This window comes from Egretta garzetta, unplaced genomic scaffold (assembly GCF_000687185.1).
Source record: "Egretta garzetta isolate BGI_Z169 unplaced genomic scaffold, ASM68718v1 scaffold182, whole genome shotgun sequence".
NCBI lineage: Eukaryota > Metazoa > Chordata > Aves > Pelecaniformes > Ardeidae > Egretta > Egretta garzetta.
This window is the reverse complement of record NW_009258767.1, coordinates 249,024-272,960: the sequence shown is the minus strand read 5'-3', so window position 1 is coordinate 272,960 and position 23,937 is coordinate 249,024. Positions and strand designations below refer to the sequence as shown.

The following is a 23,937-nucleotide window of genomic DNA, read 5'->3' as shown; positions in this document are numbered from 1 at the left end:
TCTCTCCCCCATCCCACTGAGGCGGGGGGCAGGGGGTGAGCAAGCGGCTGCGTGGTGCTTAGTTGCCAGCCGGGTTAAACCACGACACCAGGTAAGCATGATGGCTCCACAGGTCTAAGCAAATATAAACTCGTGCTGCTGTTGACTCCGTTGCACAGAAATTAGCTTTGGCTTGGAGCCTTGGGGATGAACTCCTGGAGTCGTCACACTCGTAGGGCCAAGGAGGAGTAAGCACAATCTCATGATCAGTAGGATTGCTGCTCAGCACCTGTATGATGCTTCCAGAAGTTCTGCATGACTGGAGGGTCATCTGTCCAGGAACCGGGGAAGTGACTTCTAAAATCAGGGAGGCCCGGAGCACTTGCTGTATCTGAAATGCATTAAAGAACTCCAGTACATGGACAAAAATTTTGCTGAGCCTCTTCTCTGTGGCATTGTTCACACAGAATGATTTGCTCACAGTGGCTTGACTAGTAGTTTGAAATTTACTGCTTGCTTGTAGCGTGAATACAGTTTTAAACAGCTTTGGATCTTTTCTAAGGCATTAAGAGTAACCCAAAGATTAAAAACAAATTTGTAATTCCTTTGATTAAAAAAAAATACACCATGTTGTCAGGACTAACAAAGATTTGCGCAATGGGCTGTCAAGCCCTAACAGAGTCTTGGTGAATTCCCGCTGTAGTATTTATTGCCTGAAGGTTCACTGCTCAGTAAACAGAATGGCACATTTAAATTTAAGATTGCTTTTGGAATTTGCTACTCCTGGGCACGGACAAGAAATCATTTGTTTGGATTCCAGCCATGGCATGAAAGCTTGAGGCAGAGAGAGGCACTGTTGGTTTGATCGCGAGGGAAAAAAGCTTTCTTCTTGGATACATAGAGCAATCATGCCCCTGAGTACAAAGATGGAAATGAAACACCAAGGGAGGAAAAGGGAACAGGCCTGAGAGAAAGCATTTGCTCAGATCTGTTCCTGATGGTGGTACCCAGAACTGGCAATAGAGACAATCTCTGGTGCGTCACATCTTGTCTTGCAAAGACATGTGTTCTTACCCACTGCCTTCTGGTTTCTGCTGGAAGCACTGGGAATTTCAAGCTTGTGAAAAGGAGTTCAAGAAGGCTGAATCTCAAGGTCAAGCAGCATGTTCATTTAGTCACAGCTGTCTGTGACACAGTTGTGTGGATTATTCCATCCCATTTTCCTCAGAATGATCCATATCTTCTGTATTGTGGCATGACATATGACACATGAGTGATAATCCTCCTATCAACCATGAGGATACTCCCGGCTGGTCCTCACTAGCCTCTGAAGGCTATTTAAGCCCCCTAAGTCTTTACAGCTTTGCTCTGGTATCAATTTCTCGATGCCCATGGTTTCATATTCCTCCTTGGATCCAGTGATGACAAGGGAGGACAATGCATTCACCATATGGTGCTAGAAAGTGCTGGATTTTCGTTGTTCAAAGGGTGGTGGAGTTAACAAAGACCAGCTTTTGTGGCATTGATTTCAGGAGCCCCTGAGCACAAATCATATGTTAAACACTGAGGGAAGAGCACCACCACCACTGCTTGCTCTCTCTCTGCTGTCTCTGAGAGAAACAGAGCATTGTTACCCATTCAATCCATGACCCAGAGAGGTGACTGAAGAAGGCTTGTGCTGGCCTCCAGGGACCTAATTGTCCGGGTCAGCCTCACTGCACCTGTACCATCAGCCCATGGACCCCATTTCACCTCAGGTCTGGGTCACCAGGCCTGACCTGAGCTGCCCTTTCCTGAATTATTGTTCAGATTTTCTGGATTGACCTCATACCCAACTCATGACCTTGTCTCTGCCTGATGATGGAATGGGACCTGTTGCTGTCACCACCTCACTTGGGCTGCTGTGGGACTGCCTTACCGGGGTTGTGGCCACCCTTGGCTCTTGGCTTACATAATCCCTGAAGACTCACCCCATTTTTCATGTCTCCACTCCTGAAGCCTCATCACCCAAACCCCATCCATTGCCAACACATTGCCCCTCCAGCAGTCATAGTGCAGGGGCAACCAGAGTACCAAGTGAAGTAAATTTTGGGCAGACTCTAAACCAGTTCGGGAGAGGCTTTAATACCTCACTAGCTGGCCAGGCTGCAGATCTGAGGAGTGCTCCCGGGAACCAACTGGATTGGCCAAGACCAGAACTTTTCACAGCAAGTACCCCCTCAAAACCCAGGGTGTTGTGAGGCACGAGGTCACACCATGATGGAAGGGAAGGCTGTGCTGGGCCCCGAGTACACCCATAAGCCCTAATTTCCCTGACCAGGCTCACTTGAGACCTCAACCCACACCCTCTGCCCATGCTCAGGAGCCCCATTTCAGCCCATTTGCAGGGCTGAGCTGCATCATAGGTATGCCTGAGCCCAGTCCTATTCCCACAGCTCCTGAATTGTTTGGATTTCCTGGATTGACCTCAAAACTGACTTGTGACATTGCTTTTGTCTGAAGATTGCCAGACTGTTGGTGGGACCTGTTGCTATCACCACCCTTGCTCTGTTTGCCCTGCCCAGTCATGGTGGGACTGTGCCCTAAGAGTGAGGGCACTGCCCTGCCTGTGCTGCGGTCACCCTTAGCTCACCTTCCCTCGTGATTGCTCCTCTCTGACAGGCTGTGGGGACCGTAGGAGAAAGGAAAGTTCTGCAGGGGATGACTGGGAAAGAGAGGGAGATGGGAGAGGTGCGGGGACGGTGGCATTTCCCAGCCACTGTTGCTAATTCCTGTGTTTCTGACAGCTGATCTCAACTGTGCCAGAGGAGATCACAACAGATGTGCTGACAAAATGCTATCCGACAAACATGCCTGCCTGGTGAATTTTGTTTCTCCAGCACTTCAGGAGGAGCAGCGATGGTTCCCACTCTTTTTGAGGCAGCATCTTTTTTATTCCCTTGAGAAACATCCAAATTCTGGTCACTACTGTCTCGTGAGCAGACGCGTCACCTTCTTTCTTCCTCCTACCACAGCTCTGGGATGGCCTTATTGCCGCTCCCCATTTCTCCTGGTTTTTTTTTCCTGTAAGGATCTTAGCAAGCCTATGTGGAGTCAGCCACCATTCCTGCAGCTGCACCTTGAAGAGTGGGCACCAGTGAGACTTCAACTCATCCAGACCCAGCAGTGGGGAAAAAGAGACCCTGGTTTTGCTGTGACACTGCTGGTCCTTCAAATCCCTTTCAGAGCAGCATCTCCCCCTGCTTCTGCCCATTCTCTGGCCAGCAGCGGCGCTGCGGTAGAGTCAGGAGTCATCCCCATGCTGCTGGGACTGGGTCGGTTGATGCCCTGACCTCAGCTCCTGTCCAACATTTTGGAGTGCCCATCATACTCCCCATAGGGTCGTACCTGGAGGGACTGAGGAGGCGAAGGTGATGAAGGCAAAGCCTCACTGGTAGTGATCCACAAGGTCAGAGTTTGATTAATAATTAGAAGACTGTGTACAAACAGCAGGGATAGCCATAGCTACACAGCTAAAGGACAAATAATGTAAATACAGATGGGGGTAGAGCTTGTCCTGTCATCCTTGAGGACACATAATATCAACCAAAGCCAGAGGAAAAGAGCAGCAGAAGAGCCTCTATTCAGCAGGGAGCACATGCAGCTGTTTAAAAGACCTTCTGAATGTGGCCGGGTTATTCACATGTTCGGAGTTAAGTGTGTACTTAGGCGCTCTCCTAAATAGAGGCCCAAAGGCAGTCAGGATTTAACCCAGCTCACATAATGATTTAGTGAGGCTGTAGGAAATAATCTCTGGATACTCCGTCCCTCGCTCCAGCCAGTGAATCGCGGAGCCTCTCTAGGCGATCTGACTGGCATAATCCCAGGGGGGGGAAAGCAGGAAAATAAAACAGGATTTCCATTTTATCAAGATAAAGCTGTAGCCAGAGCTGATAACAGGTTACTTGAAAGAATGCTGGTCATGTACACTTAGTGATTGTTGCTTAATTTGTTTAAGCTGAAAAAGCCTATTTCTACAGTGGAATACAAATTAGGGTAATTATGTTGTGATGGAGTACTGCATGTATAAGATGAAAGCCTTCCTTTACAAAAGCCTCTTCATCACTTGAGTAGAGGAAAATAAAATCCTGCTTAAACAACATGTTGTTTTCTGTATTTCCATCTGAACAAAAGACTTTTTAATCTTCTTTTTTTTTTCCCCCCTGTAATATTGCATGGCTTGGTTTTCTAAAAGTACTTTTACTTTTGACAACCTCACAATTAAACCCTCCAACATACATTCCAATATGTAAATACAAAAGGCCAAGGTAAACATAGTAATGTATAATTGTTTCACAGCCTCTGTAGGCTATTAGTAGCTGGGCATTCAGGTCATGTATTTTTTCGCCTTCTCCTGACTGTCACAGTTGCTCATAAGCTTTCTTCTGTCTTAGTACTCTATATGTGTCATAAAAACACAACGCACAGCGATGTTCGTAGTAGGCTAAAATAAAGTACTGATTTTTTTTGGGTAGGTTTTATGAGACACAAGCACCGCCTAGCCCCTTTGTATTTACTAGCACTACTGGGTTCTCTCCAGAGCTGAAATAGGTACGGCCAGATTATTTGATCATAAATTACTCAGATACAGATCGAAAGCAATTCATTGCAGATGCACACCTATCCGTGATATTTCAACCTATAAAAATCTTCATTTCCACTTTCTACGTGAACTGCAGTTACTGCTTCGCACAGGACATCTTCTAAAAGCATCAGTGTGAAATGCTCATTGCACAGGCTTACGCTTCCCCAGTGCACATACGCACTTGCACACTTATCCCAATGATCTTATCCCAGACACCTTTATTCACATAAGCAAATCGTCCTGTAATTAGTTCCAGTGAATTGCTGTGTGACTAACACCTACTCGCAGAAGTAAGAATTTGCTGGATTGTGCCCTTAGTTAACATGACAGGTGAGAAAATCGATTTCCTTGTACGGGAAAAGTAGGCAGTGTTCAAGTGAATACACGGAGAATCATTATTCATTCTCTTCACACTACAATTCAAAACCAGTATTTGAAGTTTGGGGAAATTGTCTTAATTAGGATTATTTTAAATGATGGTAATTTAAAGGCAGGCAATTTAATTACCAGGAAGACAGATCAAAGCAAATGCTCAAAATGGGCATTTTAAAATGACTTATCAAGGAAGACGGAATTTAATAAAATAAAGGGGGAAAGAAAGTAAATATGCAGATTGCCCACGTACTCCCCTCCCAGGGAGCTAAGAAGACTCCCTCCCCAGCTTCATGTGCTTGCCTGGAAAACCAGTCACACTTGTAAGAAATAGATATGTCAGACCTGGCATATACACACGTACAGAGAAAGACTGAGAATTGCTTCTACCTCCAGAAGAAAATGCTATTTTCTAGCTCACGTTTGCAAAAGTAAGGCTGGTATTTCAACATTTAAGTTACACTGCTGTATTTGCAAGTAAGGTAAGGTGTCCGAATGTTAAGGTTTACATCTGCGGTTGACCAGGATACAAGAAAGCACCTAAAAATGGCCGATGCAATTGGACGTGCAAAAGCCCCGAGCCACACCAACTCACGGGCATGCGGGCGGGGGACAGCCCCTTCGTACCACGTACGGTGCGAAGATGCCAAAAGAGGCACGAGGAGGGGGACAGCCCTGGTACCTCTGTGCATGGGCATGGAAGGTACTGAAACCTCTCGGTACTTTCTGTGGGGACCTGTCGCTGTTTGCTTGTTCGTGTTTCATCCTTATTTGTTCATGATATCTAGTAACCTGAGTTGAAACATGTTCCTAGAGTTTCTAAAATTACAGAGCGCAGTAGGTATGGGAAGCAAAAGTCGCTTACTGGGTATCTATCCATTTCGTAAAGAATGTCCTTTAGTCTGTTACTACTGCGATTGCTTTTGATACAGCCAATAAATTGAAGGCCACTAAACAAAAGGCATAATATGATTAAAAAGCAAGCAAAACAGTTAGTGACATTTTAGACTCTTAAATGGTCAGGGAAAGTCCACTGGCTCTTTGTGATTCTAGGCAATATGTGACTTTTCAGGCACCAGATTTTTATTGCCTTTTTGTTTCTTTCCTAAATGAAGAGGTTGGCAGAATATGCTATGGACTAAAATATTTTTATTATTTTATTTGGTGAGTATTTGCATTGAGCTTATCTTGTCTCCTTCTGACATTAGGATAGGAAAAGAGCTAAAGTCTAGGATGTGACCCTGTGGGATTCATTTGCAGTATTTTCTCTGTATTCTGAAATAAGGAGCAGGTTCTCTCCATTTCAGTTCTCCAAAGCGATGCTAGCAGTTACACAGTTCACCAGAAAGCACCGTCACCTCCTTAGTATGGAGATATCAGACCTTACAGTAGAAGACGTTTTGAGGAATGATACTCAAATGCTCTGTAACGATGACTCTCGTAGGTTCAGCTCTGACAAAAGAGAGAGCGCAGGGGTTTATCTCTGTGGTCCGAAACAGGCCGGCTCACGGTCCTGACCTGGCAGAGCTCTGGGTGACTATTGCCATAATACACTGTGATATTTTTCTAAGGTTATTCTGCCCTCTGAACCTTCTGCTGACATCCTGTGGGAGTTGCCCTGGTGTATCCGACAGCTGAATTGGTCCTCAGTGAATTTCTAGCCCACGGAGCTGCGTACACAACTTTGGTTAACAATAACGTGTTGCTATGGGAGCTCCGTGCGTGCAACTCCTGCTTACTATGCCGAAAATTGCGCTGGAAGGCAACTGTAAGTATGCCTGGTATTAGCCTAATTATTAAGTAGAATTAGAATCTGGTGCTCTATGAATATCAACCAGAGAAGGAGCATAGCGTGAATAAGAATGCTCGCCAGCAGTGGCTGAGGTGCTTCTTCTGCATTCTTTTAAACGGAAATCACATCCATAGCCAGGAGACTAATTATTTTGGAACCTAAGGGAAATGCAGCCTATATAAGAGAGAGAGTGATCTGCAGTTAAGGATCAGTGAGCCAGCTAATGGCTGGTTAGTCAGGAGGGTACAACTCCAGAATGTTAATAAAACGTGCCTGAAGTCCAACACCTCAGGGAAGAGGCTGGATGCTGCGGAAGATAGATGGAGACAGAGGCTCTGTTGTTTTCTACCGCTGTTTCCTACTCCTTTAAAGCAGGTTTTAAATCTGTTTTGAGACTTGTTTATGAATTTCAAAATACCAGAAGGATAATAAAACAAAACTCACTGTGGCCGAAGCAAATGCAGCTTCTAAAAGCAAAATATTACTGTTATGTGAAGTGCATAAAACATGTTGGGCGCTTGCTGCGCAGGTGTACAGTACAGTACTCTTGTATAGTAGAGGCTTGGCTGGTTTTCATCATGCCCTCGCTAATATAGATCATGACTTATTAACCAAAACAGCATGTAACATTTTAAAATATGATATAAATGCTAGCTGCTTAATCCTCACAAGAAAGAACTCAGGTCAATACCATAGCTTTATTTTGCGGACGGAGAGAATGAAGTAGAAATCAGTTAAAGGTTTTGACAAGAAAGCCTGTAGGAAATACCAAATTGCTACTTAAGACGTAGTACATAAAATGGTTGTTATTTTATTTTGCTTGATATAGTGCATGCAGCTGTGGAATAAGTGCCGCAGACTAATACATTGATAAAAACAAGAGAACACTTTGCTCCTTAAAATGTCCCCTCTCAGAAGACCAGCTGCTGTGATCCTAGGAGCCCCACATGCAGGCTTGCATGGGGCTGAGGGCCATGGGATGGGTCCCACGCACCTCGGAGACCTGAGTGACCGGGAGACTGATGGAATAGCTGAGAGGCAGCTGACAGCCCAGCTCCTGGGGGTGTGTCTGGAAGCGGACACAGCTCCGTGTCGTCGTGGCCCAGCCACAACAGCTTCTACCGCTCCATCCCTTCCTGCCACAGCAAGAGACCCTGGCCCAAATCCCTCTGTCCACCACCCTCTGAGAGATTCCTGTTGGGTACGGAGCCCTTCTATAACTGCGGGAAGAGGCAGATATGTGTTTTGCAACTCTTTTACGTCTCAAGCCACAGCACCAGTCGCTTTGCTTAAATGTATTTGCTGTCGGCAGAATCATAGTACTTTCCTGAACAGGGACGGGCATTTTTTATCTGCGAAAGGTGCTAGTGAGACTGTGATATTGTCCCCAAGGCATTCTGTAGCGTCACCCTTACAGAAGCAGTTCTCAAGCAAAATGAAACTTTTTACATTCGGCCTCGAAGATGACAACAGCCACGCTTAACGTCATGCTGTTGACAGCAGCCTTCTGCAGACAGGACTATCACACAAGTAGTCTCTTGTACTCTAATCTCTTCTTCTACAAGAGCTTAAAATGCGCAGCCTAAACTGTCTGATTACTCCACCTCCTCCTCTACTTCTACTGCCGGTTGTTGTAGTAATGGTGGTTTCTCTTCCAAAAAAAGATTTGGGAGGGAGCAAAAAGGTTTTATACCAAATACAGTGATACAAGAACTCAACTGTTGTCAACAGAGTTATTCCAATTTACAATACCCTAATTAACTGTGCTCTTGAATTGCCTAAAGCACCCACAGAAAAGATGTGTCAGCAGATATTTTTGTAGTTTTCAGCTTCTGAAAACTGACATACTTTAGTATATTGGTCTTTTTACTGGCAAAATATAGTATTTAAATAACATATTTTTTAGGAGTTAGGGGCACTTCAGTATGAACAAATGTATATATATATAACAAGGGGGTAGAACTCACAAGCACTGAGAAATATTAGGTGCCCAGTTTGGAAGATTTAACAGTTGTAATCTAGGAAGGAAAGTGAAGTGGTCAGACCATGGTCTCCACATTCATAAGGTGCAACACCAGATCAGATGATGAATTTGGACCTCCAAGGAACATGGCAGTACCAGCCTCTAAGGAGGGCTCTTGCTAATGGCTGTGCCATTAAATGGTATCTTTCTTACCTATTGGACATGCATTACTTGGATTGTTGGCATTTTTTAATACCATCCATTTTGTCACACCCCTATAGGGATTTGAATTAAAAATGTCCAGAATATTCCATACAACCAGTAACAGACACAGACACCAAATACAGTATAGGAGCTTTAAGCAAAAGTTTATCCTTATTTCCGCATTCTTTTGCCTTCAATAAGTTCAGGCGTCTTTTTCATATTTGTAATCCCACATTGGTAGATGGACATAAATTCGAAACAATACTTTGGCATACTTCCCAAAAAATGAGTTCATACAATGAGAAATGGATTCTTAACAGAAATTGCATGTTTGTAATTGGTTTTGACCTGTTTTCGTTTCCACGTCATTTGTAATTTTGTAACAATGAAGTTTGCAAGAAAAACTCATTGAGTGTTTACAGTGAGACCCTTCCAAAATGCAGTCAGTGTGTTTGGTATTTGAAAACATGGCCACAGCTCATGAAGTCCCAGAGTGAAAGGAAATCTGGACTGAGTTTTCCAAAGTGGAAAGTGAAGATCTGCACACAGAATTGGGTGTTGGGTTGCACAGCTGCAGTGGACTGTCCCCTGACTGGGAACCGGAGCAACAAGCCAAAAACTGGAGCTTGCCTGCATTGCAGTGCTGGTGAGGAATATTGGCCTCTGTTATCTCAGCGATGCCATGGTGTCTTCATTATTTAGAGATGATGTAAGAGACCTTGCTTTCCTAATCACATGGGAAATCAAAGGACTACGGGCACTTTCCTTGCTCTCAGCCACCTATCGCTGCCCTTTCTGCTCCTCTTCTGGGCTGTGCTAGCAAGTGCTTGAGTGGAGAAGATGACAGCATGGCACGTTTCTGCTCAGTTTACTGCCCCCAAAAGTGCCTTTACCCCAAATGCTTCAAATTCCTGAGCAGACTAATGCTGCTGGTTTGACTTCTGACTTCTGTGTCAGGTCCTTGAGGGCACCTGGGACCTCCATGCACGCCACCCCCACCCAGGGCACTGGATCCTGTTTTGGCTCAGCCGTGCCCCATCCTGGCCCCATCTCTGTGCTGTCTCTGGCCAGGGCTGGGCTGAGCACAGTGGGAGCTTGGCTCCTGGGCTCACTGCTTCCCAAAAGTATCAGGGGCTTTCGGTGCCCATGGGACAGCACCATCAGGGGTCATGGACAGCCCTAGGGTCCCTGCAGCACCCCATTCCCCGTTCCCTTCATGGGGCACCTCTGCTTCTGCTGCACCCCACAAAACCCCTGGTTTTCACACAACCCTAAATGAGGAGCAGGGATGGCAACCATCGGTCTCACCTGAACATAACCAATGCAAAACAACTGCAGTTTCCTACACAAACTGGGCACAGTACCTTCTGATTGGGAGTTTGGAAAAAAAAAAAAGTCAAATTTGTGCTTTTCACCACCGTGATTATGTTCACAGACGTGACTATACAGACGGTTCCTACATGTCCAAGTAGTTTTCTACCATATGAACTGCAGTTTCTTTTGATGTCTGTTTTCTTTTCCACTCTTTCTCACCCTGTTCTTCTAGTTTCATCTACTGGTGTGATATAGGTGTTTCATTATCTCTGAAACCATGGTGGTCATAACCTGGGAACCAAACCCTCACAAGGACTAGATGATCTCCCGAGGTCCCTTCCAACCCTTGCGATTCTGTGATTCTGTGATTCTGTGAAGGGCCAACGATTGCATCCCTCGTAGCTTCTGTTCACGAATCCTAAATTTTGCGTGGATTCTGATGGCTTGAGGGCTTCTTCCTGAGAAGCTGACTGAGACCAATTTGGCATTTTTTTAAGAACATTAAGTTCTCTGTACTCTTCTCTAAACCCAGACGTTTTATTTCCTCAGCTGTTCTTATTTGCATTACTTAAGGACTAGTATTGTGTCTCCAGTCTTCACTAAACACTTGTCCACTACAGTGGACAAGAAAATATGTTTTCAAAGACCGAACTTCAATAATGAGTTATTACAGCTGATGTAGCAGAGCTATAGCTCATGTTATTGCCGTCTTCCAGTCCATTCCTGGTCTATTCCACTCAAATAGCTGTTTTCTTGCAGTCTGCTCAGAGGCAATTTTTATTGGATTTTAATCAAGACATGAGGCTCAAGACAGTGAAAAATACTTTTTTTTTTAACTTAAAAAAAATTGCAAGATGTTTTTCTCCTATCTCCTATTATCCTATGGACAAAAGGGCTGGGAGTTAAGAGGATAACATTTGACAGAATAGTTCTTTATTGAAAAGTATCTGCGAGTCGTCCAGGGAGGTCAGTTGAGATTTGGCTGACCTGCTAAGCCTTGACAGTTGTAGCTTGTGCAGAAGAGTGAGCTGTTGTTCTCCCTCTGTGTTGAGAAAGAGCAGGCTGCCATGGATCCCACCTGCATGGGGCATGGCCATGCCTCCTGAGGGCCACGTTGAGGGGTTTGGGGCTGTAGGGCAGCGCTGCGTTACCTGCCCCGCAGCAGAGCGGGTGCTCAGGGTGCAGCCATGTGGGGTGCCCAGTGCTTCTCCGAAACACTGAGCGCTCTGACCACCGACTCACGTGGAAAACGAGTGAGGGGTCACATCTCTTCGTAACATCTCACAGGACTAGATCATGACTTTTATGTATGACGTTACTGTTCAGCAGATGTCAGTTTAAAAACCTACCATGCAGCGTTTTCCACGCTTCTCTGTGTCACTCGCTGCTAACATCTTACTCTTGTCAGCAAGCTTGCCCACTATTTCTGCTCCTCCTCGACTTGAATGTTGTTACACAAGCTAACTTCACGGTGCTTACACAGAGGATTAAATGTGTCTCAACTCTGATTCCTTTACAAATGACCTTTTCCTCTTTGTAAGTGTCCCTATAGATCTAATCTGGGCCCCATCCTTCCATGAATCCACCAAAATTCCCATTAACTTCAGTGAGTGTGGCCCATGTGAAACAGTGTCAGAACATGGCACAGGCCAATACTGTATTACTGCAGAAAATTATGGCTTTTTTTTTTTCCCCAATACACCTACTACTATTGTTTTCCAGACTTTTCGTAGCCTGCATAAGCCTCTGAATTTATTTAAAAACTTGTTGAAGACCTAAGTTAATGTATCTAACCCATTTCTTCTTTTCAGACCTTTATAATTTTTTAGAACATTATGGCAATAAGGTCTTTGTACCATAAAATATGCTTGCACTGTGTTTTTCTTAGTACTTTCCACATTTGATCTCTTAATAGCTTTTGCAAACTTTCTCACAGTTAGCGAGAAAGTAGTTTCCTGTTGATGACAGAGTATTGTATTGCCATTTTTATGGCTTTGCCTCCACCTCTTTTCTGGGACAGATATTCAGAAATATATCACCCTCTTGCCACAGATAAATCTGTTCATTGCCATTTCAGTCATTTCTCTTTTTTCCTCAGGTGCATATTCTTTGCTCTTCGTGACACAGTGTCATTACAGGAAGAGATGCTAAAGCTGGCATATTTGGAAATATGTCTTAAATGCAAACATTTGGTTGCCTTTCAGTATGCACCTGGCTAAGGTCTGAAGACCACAGCTACTGACTCATTGGAGTTAAAAGTAGGAGGATTTTCAACCTTTCTGGAAATGATTTTTGGTTAGATCCATCCATCTATAAGAGGTAGATAGGGAATATTGCCATTTATCCATATTACTTTAAAAAAAAAGAAATAATATCCCTCCCCAACTCCAAAATTAATATTTTATTTGAGTGTGTTACAGTTGTATTTTGCCCTCCCATAAATTACGCTACATCTATGACAAGGCTTTTCTGAGTAGCTACAAGCTACTGCTTACCTCTGCTTGGGTGTTTATGCACCAGGTTCTTAGCTGAGTAGGTTCTGTATTTAACACCATGTTAAATTAAAGAAGGGAAGTTTGCTGAATCAAAGAGACTCTCAGTATGGAGGCTGAATACTCTCTCTTGGCTCTGCTTCCTACAGTGTACGTTGGCCTCTGCTTGTCAGATATGCTATATAATAAGGCAAAACCGGAATTATTTACTGCACCGTTACACTGAGGATAAAAATGGCATGAGTATGTGGTTTCAGTAAAGAATTGTTCTTCATCTGGATCCCTGTGCAAGGTGGTCAGGATGGCTGGAGGATGTCTTCTGCAAGGGATGGCCCAAGCACCTCGGCGATCTAGGGTGATGATTTCAGCCTACGGCTTGGCTATAGTCCCTATCCAGTTGAAAAAGTACCATAAGCTGATTCCTGTTTCCCTGCAGAGGGAACCATGGCCCGGAGTAGCACCCAAACTGCAACATCATCTTTAATGGGTGAGAAGGGGACGCAGATGCTACACCAGAGCTTACAGCCTCTTGCCCAAGACAGGCTCGTGATTTATTATGTCTCCAAACATGTATGTATACATATATACACTATAACCATACATGCATCCAGGTGAGGTTCAGAAAAGCATTTCAGCATAGGACCTGGACATGATTATTGTGCCTTAATCTAAGAAGTCATGTAAAAAACCCTAACTGCAAAACATGTGTTCTTCTCCTGATGTCACTAGTGTGCGAGCCGACCCTTGAACACGCTTGTTGCACACAAGAGCACGTAGTGCCACACAAAAACATAGTCAAAGGGATAGGACACCAGGCTATAGGCTGTCCTTTGCCTTAAAAGATCCAGTCTCAGCTCCTTAACTGCAGGCTTGCAGGCACTGGGGCGTTACCGAGTTGTGCTCTGGCTTCCCAGGTTTATTTATATATTTGGCAAGGTGTCTTCCCTCTTCTGGCTGACTGCCCTACCCCCTAGGCTCGGCCCGGGGACAGAGGACGTGGCCCCCACTCAGCCCCTCTCCACTCACGAGGCTCCCCAGGACAGCCGTGCTGCACCCCTTGGCCCTACAACAGCTCTCAGCCCACCTCACTTAAAATGGCTCCCTTATCACTCAGACTGCCTCTTGAAACAAATTCAAACTCTCAATTTTCAGAGCAAATCAGGCTGCCAAAGCCCTAATGAGGGGCGAGGGGTAAAGCACAGCATTTCTGACCCAGTTGTGCTGAGCAATATCGCGGGCCTGGTAGGTTGTCTTGTGAATTTAAGCATTTAATTTTAAGCATTTCGCTCCTTTTTTTTGGAACACCCCTATGTGACCAGGCACCTAATCTGCCTGTGAAACCTACTCAGGAAGCAACCAGGTGCCTTTCTGGATCACGCCAGGGTTGTCAGAACCATGCTGCATTCAGAAACCCAGCAGCCAGCTCACCCTGCTCCCACAACCAACACTGCAGTCCAAAACCCATTGCCAGGTGGGGTGTGGTGACCATAAAACATTCGGCACCGAGTGCTGCGTGATCCCCAAGGACACTGGTTCTTGGAAGGAGAGGAGCTCCTGCCTCCTCAGAAGATTCCCCAAGGGGTGAATTTTCTTTAATAGCCTCCTTTTTTTTTTCTTTACTACACCTTGCAGTAGACTTTGTAGATGCAACTGTAAGGGTTTCATAATTTTTAAGGTACCATGAAGACATTGATAAAATTTGTAAGGGAGAATGGTTGAGATCTGTATCAGTAACATATTCCAAGCTGCATTGTGCTTCATTTATTATTTTGTAAATTATTTTATTACATTAACTTTTCTTTAAAACCTGCTATGTATAGAGATGCATCTTTTTCCTACATAGGCTACACTGCTTTTGCTTTGCATAAGAAATTTTGCCTTTTCCTTTATCCTGTTCTAATTGTTGAGAAGGGGGAAAAGTGGTTAATAAAAAAAGATGCAGCCAAATAAGAAATGTAATTTCATTCAGGTATAAACAGAGTTGAGGAAGAGACAAGTGCCTCTTTGTCGGTCCTTTCTCACAGGTAATGCAAACGATATCTGGGAATACACATCCAAATGCTGCGATGTTCCCCGGCCTGCAGTTGCTTTGCTACTAGATATGGAAAAAGTGTTAGACGGTTCTTGGGAGATCTGAATGATAATACTAGAAATGATGAAAAACTGCGGTTTAAAAATACCTTAGTACTGCAGCTGTGTAGTGGGCAAATATGAAAACCCATACTGAAAAGCTGTAGTGGCTTCTTCTCATTCAAGATGGTGAGTCTTAGCAAATGGGACTGCAGAAGACAGAACGTTATTTCTAATCTAAGAGTTGGTTAAAGCAACCCACTTCCCAGGCAGATGTGCCTACAGATGATCTGAGACAAGTTTGTCCAGTAATATCAACTTCTGTGGTGTGTTTGAAGAAAATAGTCTTAACCATAGCTTTTTCCTTAGTTGCAAATTAGCAGTTCCAGCTGTTTCTTCAGAGAGAGGAGGATTTCTACCACCACATCCCAGTACCTACCTCTCATGTTGCTGGTCATGATAACTGCCAGGTGATGTCTGTCGTAGAAAGAAATACTCTTCACCCATTCCAATTTTAGCAGCCGGTCTGCTGCTTGCTCCCACTGCCATTGCTGGTCTCCATCAGAGCTTTCTCAGGGACCCCAGTGGAGTCAGGGTTTAGTCCTGGCTTAAGAGTGAGAAATCATGGAGTGATTTGAATTCCCAGATTCACCCCCAAACAAAGCTGAGCTTAGTTTTGATTTTACCCACAACCATACTGAGCATTTATCTGTCCTGACCTTTATTTTCTTAGAAAATAAGGGTTAGAGAGAAAATTGAGCTTAATCACCCTTTTAAACAGCTGTACTGCAGCCCAACTCCAGCTGCAGTGCAATAGGGAGAATTAATTAATTCCTCACAGCTTTGCTGTCCTGGAACTCTCTAAACTGAGAAGAGGGGAAGAATAGCCATCCTTCTAATTCAAAAGAGATGGTGAAGTCCCTCCCAGCCTATCCTGGTCTGTAGAACTGGTGTGTAGTTTCAGCTTAACAGAACTGATCTACAGGGATCAAACTCAGCTGGAAATACATACCTAGTAGCTGTTGTTACAAGGTACCATCACTGGTTGTTCTTCCCTGAAGCTAGTTTGCTATGTATGGAGCAATCTATTTATTTTCCGGAAATTGTTTATGCCACTGTGACAAGTAATAGATTTTTTTTGTCTAAGCCCAGTCTCTAGATGCCTGACAACATACCTGAAAATACCAGGCTTACAGTAACAGTGCTGTTAATTCAATTTTATGCATGCCTTTTCTACCCAGATCAGGGGAGTTTCATGTTAATTTTGGATAACATGGTAAAATCTTCTCTCTCTAGTTTATGTCTGAGCAAAGAACTAAACATGATACAAACTCTTTAGGCAGCTCAGAAACCAGATTGAAATGCTGGAGCAAGTTTGTAGCTGTCCTTGATGCTATGTCTTTTGAGATGGATATAGATCATGCAAATCTCACTGTAATAATTCTTGAAGCTGGCTGACTTTCAAATGCTTAATCTTTTGACCTTTATGATGCATTAATGTTTTCAACATATTTATCTAAACTTTTAAGGAAAAGGCATCTCAAATTATGTGTGGAGGGGAAAAAAAAAGAAAGGAAAGAAATCTGGAACCAATAAACTTGTGGAGCTTGTAAATTCCTTCTTTCCAAGTTATTCATCCTAAAGAGGGTACAAGCTCTGCTTCTTAGAAACAAAAATGCAGACAGAGGAATGGGACACTTAATGAGCATAATATATCTGGAGGCTTCGGACTGAGGACAACCAATGCTAAGTATCTGCCTTTCCAGTCAAATCTCTTAAATTTCTTTCCCAAAATGAAAGGTTCCTACTCAACAAAACAGACAAAACTCGTGAAAATTAATCAAAATGTGACTGGAGGACTCCAGCCTTCGATGCAGGTTATGTCCTTGTTAACTTTGCTGTGATTCACATAGTTTGGGAGGTTTAGTCTATGTGGAAAACTTTTTTTTTTTCTTTTTTTTTTCTTTTTTAACCATCACCACTTCAAAAGTGGATGAAAGAACATTGTAAAAAAAGACTTAGGAAAATAATTTAGGGGCAAAAACCACAGAGAGGAAATTCGAAGCCACAGAATATTTTTTTAAGAAAATTGATCACATGAAAACAGGAAAGAAGATGATTAAATTGAAAATATTTGGCAGCCTTAAGTATAACAGACATCAGTAATCATTTGCCGCTGTGTTTACTGTGTAACCTGTGTATGAACAAGCTAAGCATATACCATACATGTCAGATTTAAGGCATGAGCCGGCTTGTGTGTGCATTGCCTTATGATTCACAGCAATGTGTGTTTTCTCATCAGTGTTCCCAAAAGCCTGTGAAATACAGAGGCTACAGGATTGAGGCTACAAACCTTAAAACTGAAATATTGCTTCAATAAAGCAGGGTAAGCTGCTCTACCGTTCATGCGTCCCATCTCCTGTGGGAAAGTGTTGTACAGCCATGAGGCCCTGGGCTTCGTACTGGGGTGATATTATGTGTCAGTTCTGTCAAAGGTTGATAATTTCATATTGTTCTGCAGAAATCCGGCATCTGGATTATCTGTAGTGCAGAAAGAAAGGCAATCCGTGCACTTCATCCGTGCTGCTTCTGCTCTCTGCTCGTAAACGCAAGTGCAGCTATAGCTGGTTCAGTAGGATGGCAGCATTTCATAGTTTTTAAAATAAATATCTATAAATTAAAATTGATTTTGCTTATCTTAGAGACAGTCAAATTTAAGACACCAGAAAGGAAATACTGGAAATCCTTGTAAATGTTGGAAGACAAAAATGCTCTAACAGATGCCCAAAGAATTGATACCTTTGAGGTTAATTGTATCTTTGGGAGGGGGAGACTTCACCCAGCTCCACAGGTCCAGTAGCTCTGTAGGGATTGTCTGCTGCCATCAGAGAGGTTGGTGGGACTGTGTTATTTCGCTACAAACAGTCTCCAGCTTTTAAGTGACCGAACACCTGCATTCCTGAGAGATCACTCAGTGCAATGAGATGCTGCCAGATAAGTTCTGCTCGTTATATCCTGCTAGTTAGGGGACACTCAGACTAGGGCACCCAAGAGGTCCCTGGGGAGGGGACAGGAAAGGTACCAGCTGCTGCTGCTTTTTCTTCTCTGGCTACTGGCTGGGACACCAGCCACACACTGCCCCTACCTCCTTGGCAAGAAAATGTTAAACATTTCTCCATTACAGTTCCAGGTAAAATTTAGGCAGGGGCAAAAGCATCTAGTGGTGTCCTTGGTGTCATAGAAAATGCCGTGGAGTCCCAATGTCAGTGGAAGCACAGACGCTCGGGTCCCTTTTAAGCCCCATGACCAAGTGATGCCATTCCTGATGGAAAACAGCAGGTTCCTCTTGCGCCAAGATTTCTTTAGAGTCCCCTACAATTTCAGTCGTAAACCCCCATATCTCTACAGAAAAGAAAAGGGAAGCAGATCATGTGGATGCAGAGCTGCAAAGAGAGCATCAAGCCATTTTGCATGGAAGGGCTGAGCCCCTGCCCGACACGGGGACAGGGCTGTGCTTCAGATCTCGCCAGCCTGTGCTTGGCACAGCACCGAAGGGCCCCAAGCAAAGAGGGCTGGGAGTTTGTCACCCCCATGATCATCATCCTCCTCCTCCTCCCCAGAGCAGCACTTTGTTTCAGCCCACAGGGAGAGCAAGAGCACTTTTGGATCACGCAGGCCAATTTAGTAATGAGAATATTCTGTCCCTAATGAGAAATGAGTAGTCATGCTGATCACAGAATCACAGAATGGCAAAGGTTGGAAGGGACCTTAGGAGATCATCCAGTCCAACCCCACTGCTAAAGCAGGCTCACCTAGAGCAGGTTGCACAGGACATCATCCAGGCAGGTTTTGAATATCTCCAGAGAAGGAGACTCCACAACCCCCCTGGGCAGCCTGTTCCAGTGCTCTGTCACCCTCAAAGTGAAGAAGTTCTTCCTCATATTCAACTGAAACCTCTTATGCTTCAGTTTGTGCCCATTGCCCCTTGTCCTGTCACTGGGCACCACTGAGAAGAGTCTGGCTCCATCCCCGTGACATCCACCCTTGAGATATTTTTAAGTATTTATGAGATCCCCTCTCAGTGTTCTCTTCTTCAGGCTGAACAAGCCCAGCTCCCTCAGCCTTTCCTCATAGGGGAGATGCTCCAGTCCCCTCATCATCTTTGTTGCCCTCCTCTGGACTCTCTCTAGGAGTTCCTCATCCTTCTTGGACTAGGGAGCCCAGAACTGGACACAGTACTCCAGATGCAGGAAGATATATCAAATGTTGTTGCACATTACCCAGTCTATTGTCATAACCTTTAACTTCCAGTTGTCCACTCCTCTCAGACCACACCAGCCTAAACTCTCTGACCAATGTGCTCTCCTTGTGCCACTGATTGCAGACGACAGTGCTAGGTCTGTGGACGTTTGCTTTCCTCTGAAACCGGCTTGGCGCGTCCCCTTGTAACTCCTCGAAAACCAACTCGGCTCTAACCATAGGTTGTAAGGCGAAGTATGAGCACAAACTGTTTTCGATATCCATCGCCAGTTTTCCACATTGGACTGTAATTCTCAAATTGTGTGTTGGCAGTTGCAGTCAATAATGACTACAGAATTTTCTATTACATTAACTGTAGCAAACTGAAATCTTATACCTCCAAAAACACAGAAAATATCCTGAGTGTTATAAAAATAAAACAAATATTTCTGAATGGAGCCCAGCAGCTGTCCTCTAATTACTTTAAATTTGAGTATATAGAAACTATGTTGAGTGACAAGTCAATTTATTCGCATGCTGGAAAAGTTCATGTCCTAGGCATGTGTTTATACGATAACAGCTTCAAGCATATGCTTTTTATTTTTCCCAAATAGACAGATGATTTTTTTTTTCTAGAGGCACATAGTGGGTTTTCTGCTCATACACTGCAGTTAGCACACATTTTTCCTTATTTATAGTTGTGTGGGTGTGATTCTACTGTTCGTGGAAGATGTTGGGCTGACAGTCCTGCAAGATACTCCAACCTGCCCTCCCACTTTCCTTAATCCTGACCTGATGAAACCACCTCCTGGGAGAGAGAAAGCCGGTCACTCTTCATCCCCAGCTGGTACCTGGCTTCCACACTGAAGGCTGCCCTCAAAAGCTAGCAAGCAGCACCACTTCTCACACTACTTGGTGTGGTTCGGGCATCTGTTTGGAGGAACTGGGTGAAGATTTGTATTTGTTTGCTCACCTGTTTATTCAATAGATACAGAAGCTGAAAATCCAGTTTTCTTTTGCATGCTAGGAATGAGGATATGCCTCAAAGGACGATCTTGCACAGAGCTGAATTAGTCTTGTAAAATTCAGTATTTTATATAGATTCCTAAAAGAGCTCAAATGTCCTTGTTTTACAGAAACATTTCCATTTTACTAAGACATATCCTGAAAGGAAAAAAAAAAAATTTGATCGTCTACTTCTCTGCTAAACTCCAAGCCCCTTTCTCAAGGGCCACAATCCAGCATTCAATCATACTAGATTTAAAACCATTGGGTTTGGGTTTGGGTTTGGTTTTGGGGTTTGTTTTTTTTGTAGAAGGAAAACTGCCTCACAGACATGTGTAAAACCAAACCGCAGCCTGGGGCTAGAATTTTGATGGGGTGAGTCTTCATAAAATTCAGCCTTAAGAAAATGGAGAAATACCTTCTGGAAACAAATGGCAATTGAGTGTTCTGTTCTTTACTAGATCTATGCCCATGAGATTTTTTAAACTCAGTCCCCGAGATATGGAGTGTGGCCCTTGCCTCGGCAGCAGTTCAAATCAGCTGAAATAAACCTGGAGGTTTCATTTTGTCTGGCTTGCCCAAGAGACAACTCTAATCCGTACGGAGGCTGGATGTAAAGCGTGTAGGCATGCAGTGACAAAAGGTGCCTACGGGCAGCAAAGGGCAAGAAATCAGGATGGGTCAGCTGAGCAAACATCAAAGACTCTCAAATAACCAACAGAAAAGTAAATATTCTCAGGCAAATGGGATATGCCCATAACACTACTGAGATTTCATAGAAACCAGTCTTTGAAAACAGTTCTGCTGGGGTGCCTCTATTTGTCTTTCCCATTCTGGAGTATTGAATTAAAACGGTCTGTTTGCTCTTAAAGTTCATCCGTTCTCACTATTTTTCCCCCACCGCAGCCTCTTGACACCTCAATTATCTCTTTGGCAACTCCTGATAGTACCACAGATCTTGGCATTGCCCGTCTGGGTATTTCTAATGCACCCCACCATGAAACTTGTTTAGCAAAATACCTGCAGGTATAGAGGAGAAAAGGTATTTATCCATAAAGGGACTGCACAAGGTCCAGGAATTATTTTAAATCCACTTAAACCCTGAGAAGGCAAGAAGTAATGCATTTAAGGATTACTATTTGAGGGGTATTAAAGGAACATATTTCAAAGACAAAAATCTCTATGTGATTTCCATTGCTTCATCTCCTGCAGAAATTAGGATGAAAGATTCAGATACCCACTAATTTCCATGCTCAAGCCCATAACTTGGGCTAAACTCAGGATTTTTGCTGTTTCATTCTCCCGCATCGCTTCGCCCGTTCCTTGGTAATTGCAAAACTGATATGAGCTGTGTATGATGTAATCATTGCTTAATGTAATTGGCTGGGTTTTCAGTATGTCGGTGTTGTTCTGGCTTAGGCGGTGATCTTGCTAGCGGACTGCACATGGGACTTGATCATTTTGGCTGCACAAGGAACCACCCCAACAGCTGATTTAGTCACTTAATATCTGGCGTAAGTGATGGGATGGATGGATTCTGCTGGAGGCTAAATCTCCTTTAACAGCTGTAGCAGAAGGGAGGTTGCCAAAATCTCATGCCGCAGCCTGTGATTTCAGGCTAAGGTATAGTAACTTTCTGGAAGCACAGTGGGACAATAAAAGATGTGCTAAATATACAAGTCCGTGGAAGGCAAGTAAAATATATGAGATTTCTTTTGGCTGGAAGTGGTGGCTGGTTGGTTTTGCTTGGGAAGCAAGAAACTGACCCTCAAGCTCTTCCTTCGCACCTCCACCTCAACGCCTGCCTCTTCTGCTCGTGGCTTCCTTCACTGGAAAGAAAACGTTGTCGCTGTGCAGACAAAGAAAATGTTTCGGTTTTTCTGTGTAACTCTCCCAGTACCAGGTCACCATTACATTTTACGGTACCTTTTGTGCAGTAGAGCATCAGTTTTTAATCTTACTTGTGGTTTCAGCAGGTGGGGGGGGTTCCGTGGGTGTTTTAACACGGGTGGGGCGGGTAGGGCCAGCAAGCGGGAGCTGGGGCGGTGGGCTGGGACTGCACAGAGCCTCTGCTGAGCAGGCTGCGTGGGGTGTTCCCGCGTGGGTGCCCTTGGAGAGCCTCGAAAACGGAAGCCGTGGAAACCAAAAATTAAAGGGCGTTCGTGTGGAAGGGTTCCTGAATGCTATCTATCCCTCCCCCCTCCCAAAAAAAAAAAAAGGGGGGGGGGGGGGTAAAAAAAAAAAAAAAAAAAAAGATCAATACCCAGCTTTACTAATGGCAATAAGATTTCACACCAAAGCAAAGCAAAACAAACTGCATATGCGCCAGCTCACTTAAGGGACACACTTTTTCTTCCAGCTGAGTTGGAATCAGAAACTAATTTATTCTGGCTGTAGGATGACATTTTGTACATTTCAGGGTTTTATTTTATTAACTTCACTTTTATTGCTCTACCTTACCTACTGCTATCTAAGTTATTGGTCACTTTCTAATTTCTCTACCTTTTTTTATATGGGAATGTATTCAGAAGAGCACACATCGATCGGGATAGCTGTTGCTCTGGACCTTGAAATAGATTTTCAAGAGATCTTGCAGAAAAGCTCAATATTTCACAATTCATATATTGAAAAGCACTTGGAACTTTTGTCCAAAAAAAAGGCAGGACAAGGCAATCTCCTGAAGCACACTTTTGCTAAATAAAATAGCTATTGTTTAACTAAGCACTTTGAGACAGAGCAAAAGAGACTTCAGCTACATAGAAAAAAAAAATTCTGGCAAAGATACTTGATTTGAACAAGAAAACTCCCCTTCTCGTTAACAGTCAATTATATCAGCTGAGATTTTTTTTTCCCCTCCCCTCCTTTTCGCTTCCAAATTCAAGCTGACTATAACCATGTACTTCTTAAAACGCATCCCTGCTACCTTGTCCAGGGCACTGTATACATCAGGAATACAAACCAGACTGATACCGGATCAAACCTCATCTTCACTGCAACTTTGTGCAAATTAAACCCTACGTACTCGTCACTCTTGGTGAACACCCGGGCCTCAGCAAGCGAGCGGGGCTGCCTGGGTACCAGTCTGCTGCGAGAAACTACCTGCTGAGCCCAATGCTGCTGCTCCGTGGGGAGACAGGGACCCCCGACCCCTCTCGCAGCCGACTGCCCCGCTTGCCTGCTTGGTAAAGTTATGAATAGCTCATGAGACCAACACCCAGCGATGAGCAGAAAACAAAATCCCCGTTATTTGTCTCAACTGAGCCAACACCAGTCATTTCTTCAACATTTCTTTACCTACTTGATAGCACTGCACTGCTGAAATGCGCTTTCCAAAGGTGACGCATCCTCAAAACGGCAGCATTCCCAAAGCTGAAAATTTATTTTAAAACCCCCCAACCAAACCAAACCAAAACCATTCTACAATTTGCAGGTTGAGAAAGCTGAACAAGCACTTCCTCTAACTGGAAAAGCAAAGATCTATGGTATAGCTTTGCTCCACCACAGACTAGGCATGTTCCATAGATGCATGAAGCTATACCTGGTATTAAAACTAAAACATAAAAAATACAAACTTCACACAACTGAATTACAGAAGCTGTCATTCTCTTCTACTATTTTATCTCACTGCCAATAAATACACCTTTCAGAAGTAAGTGCAAAACTTCCTTTAAGAGTCATAACTTTCCTTTGCCACTTACTTATTGGTTTATTCCCTCAAGTATGGCACCGACAACTCCATCTAATATAAAGGGATTCTCTAAATCCCCTGAAAGTTTTTTAATTTTTTTTTTTAAACCCAGCTAAGTTCATGGCCTTAACAGTCACCTGTAACAATGAGTTCTGGAGGATGATCACAGCACTAAAAAGGAAAAAAAAAAAAAAA

At 43.9% G+C, this 23,937-nt stretch overlaps 1 protein-coding gene across 1 annotated transcript in view; it reads right to left on the bottom strand.

Annotated features, from left to right (window-relative positions):
* The window catches only part of LOC104135673 (propionyl-CoA carboxylase alpha chain, mitochondrial), a 252,781-nt gene extending 233,447 nt beyond the window's left edge, over positions 1–19,334 (bottom strand). The window contains exon 1 of the mRNA XM_035889044.1: positions 19,164–19,334. Within this exon, the coding sequence (XP_035744937.1) occupies positions 19,164–19,334 (171 nt within the window). The remainder of the gene's footprint in view (positions 1–19,163) is intronic.
* Positions 19,335–23,937: the final 4,603 nt, after the last annotated feature.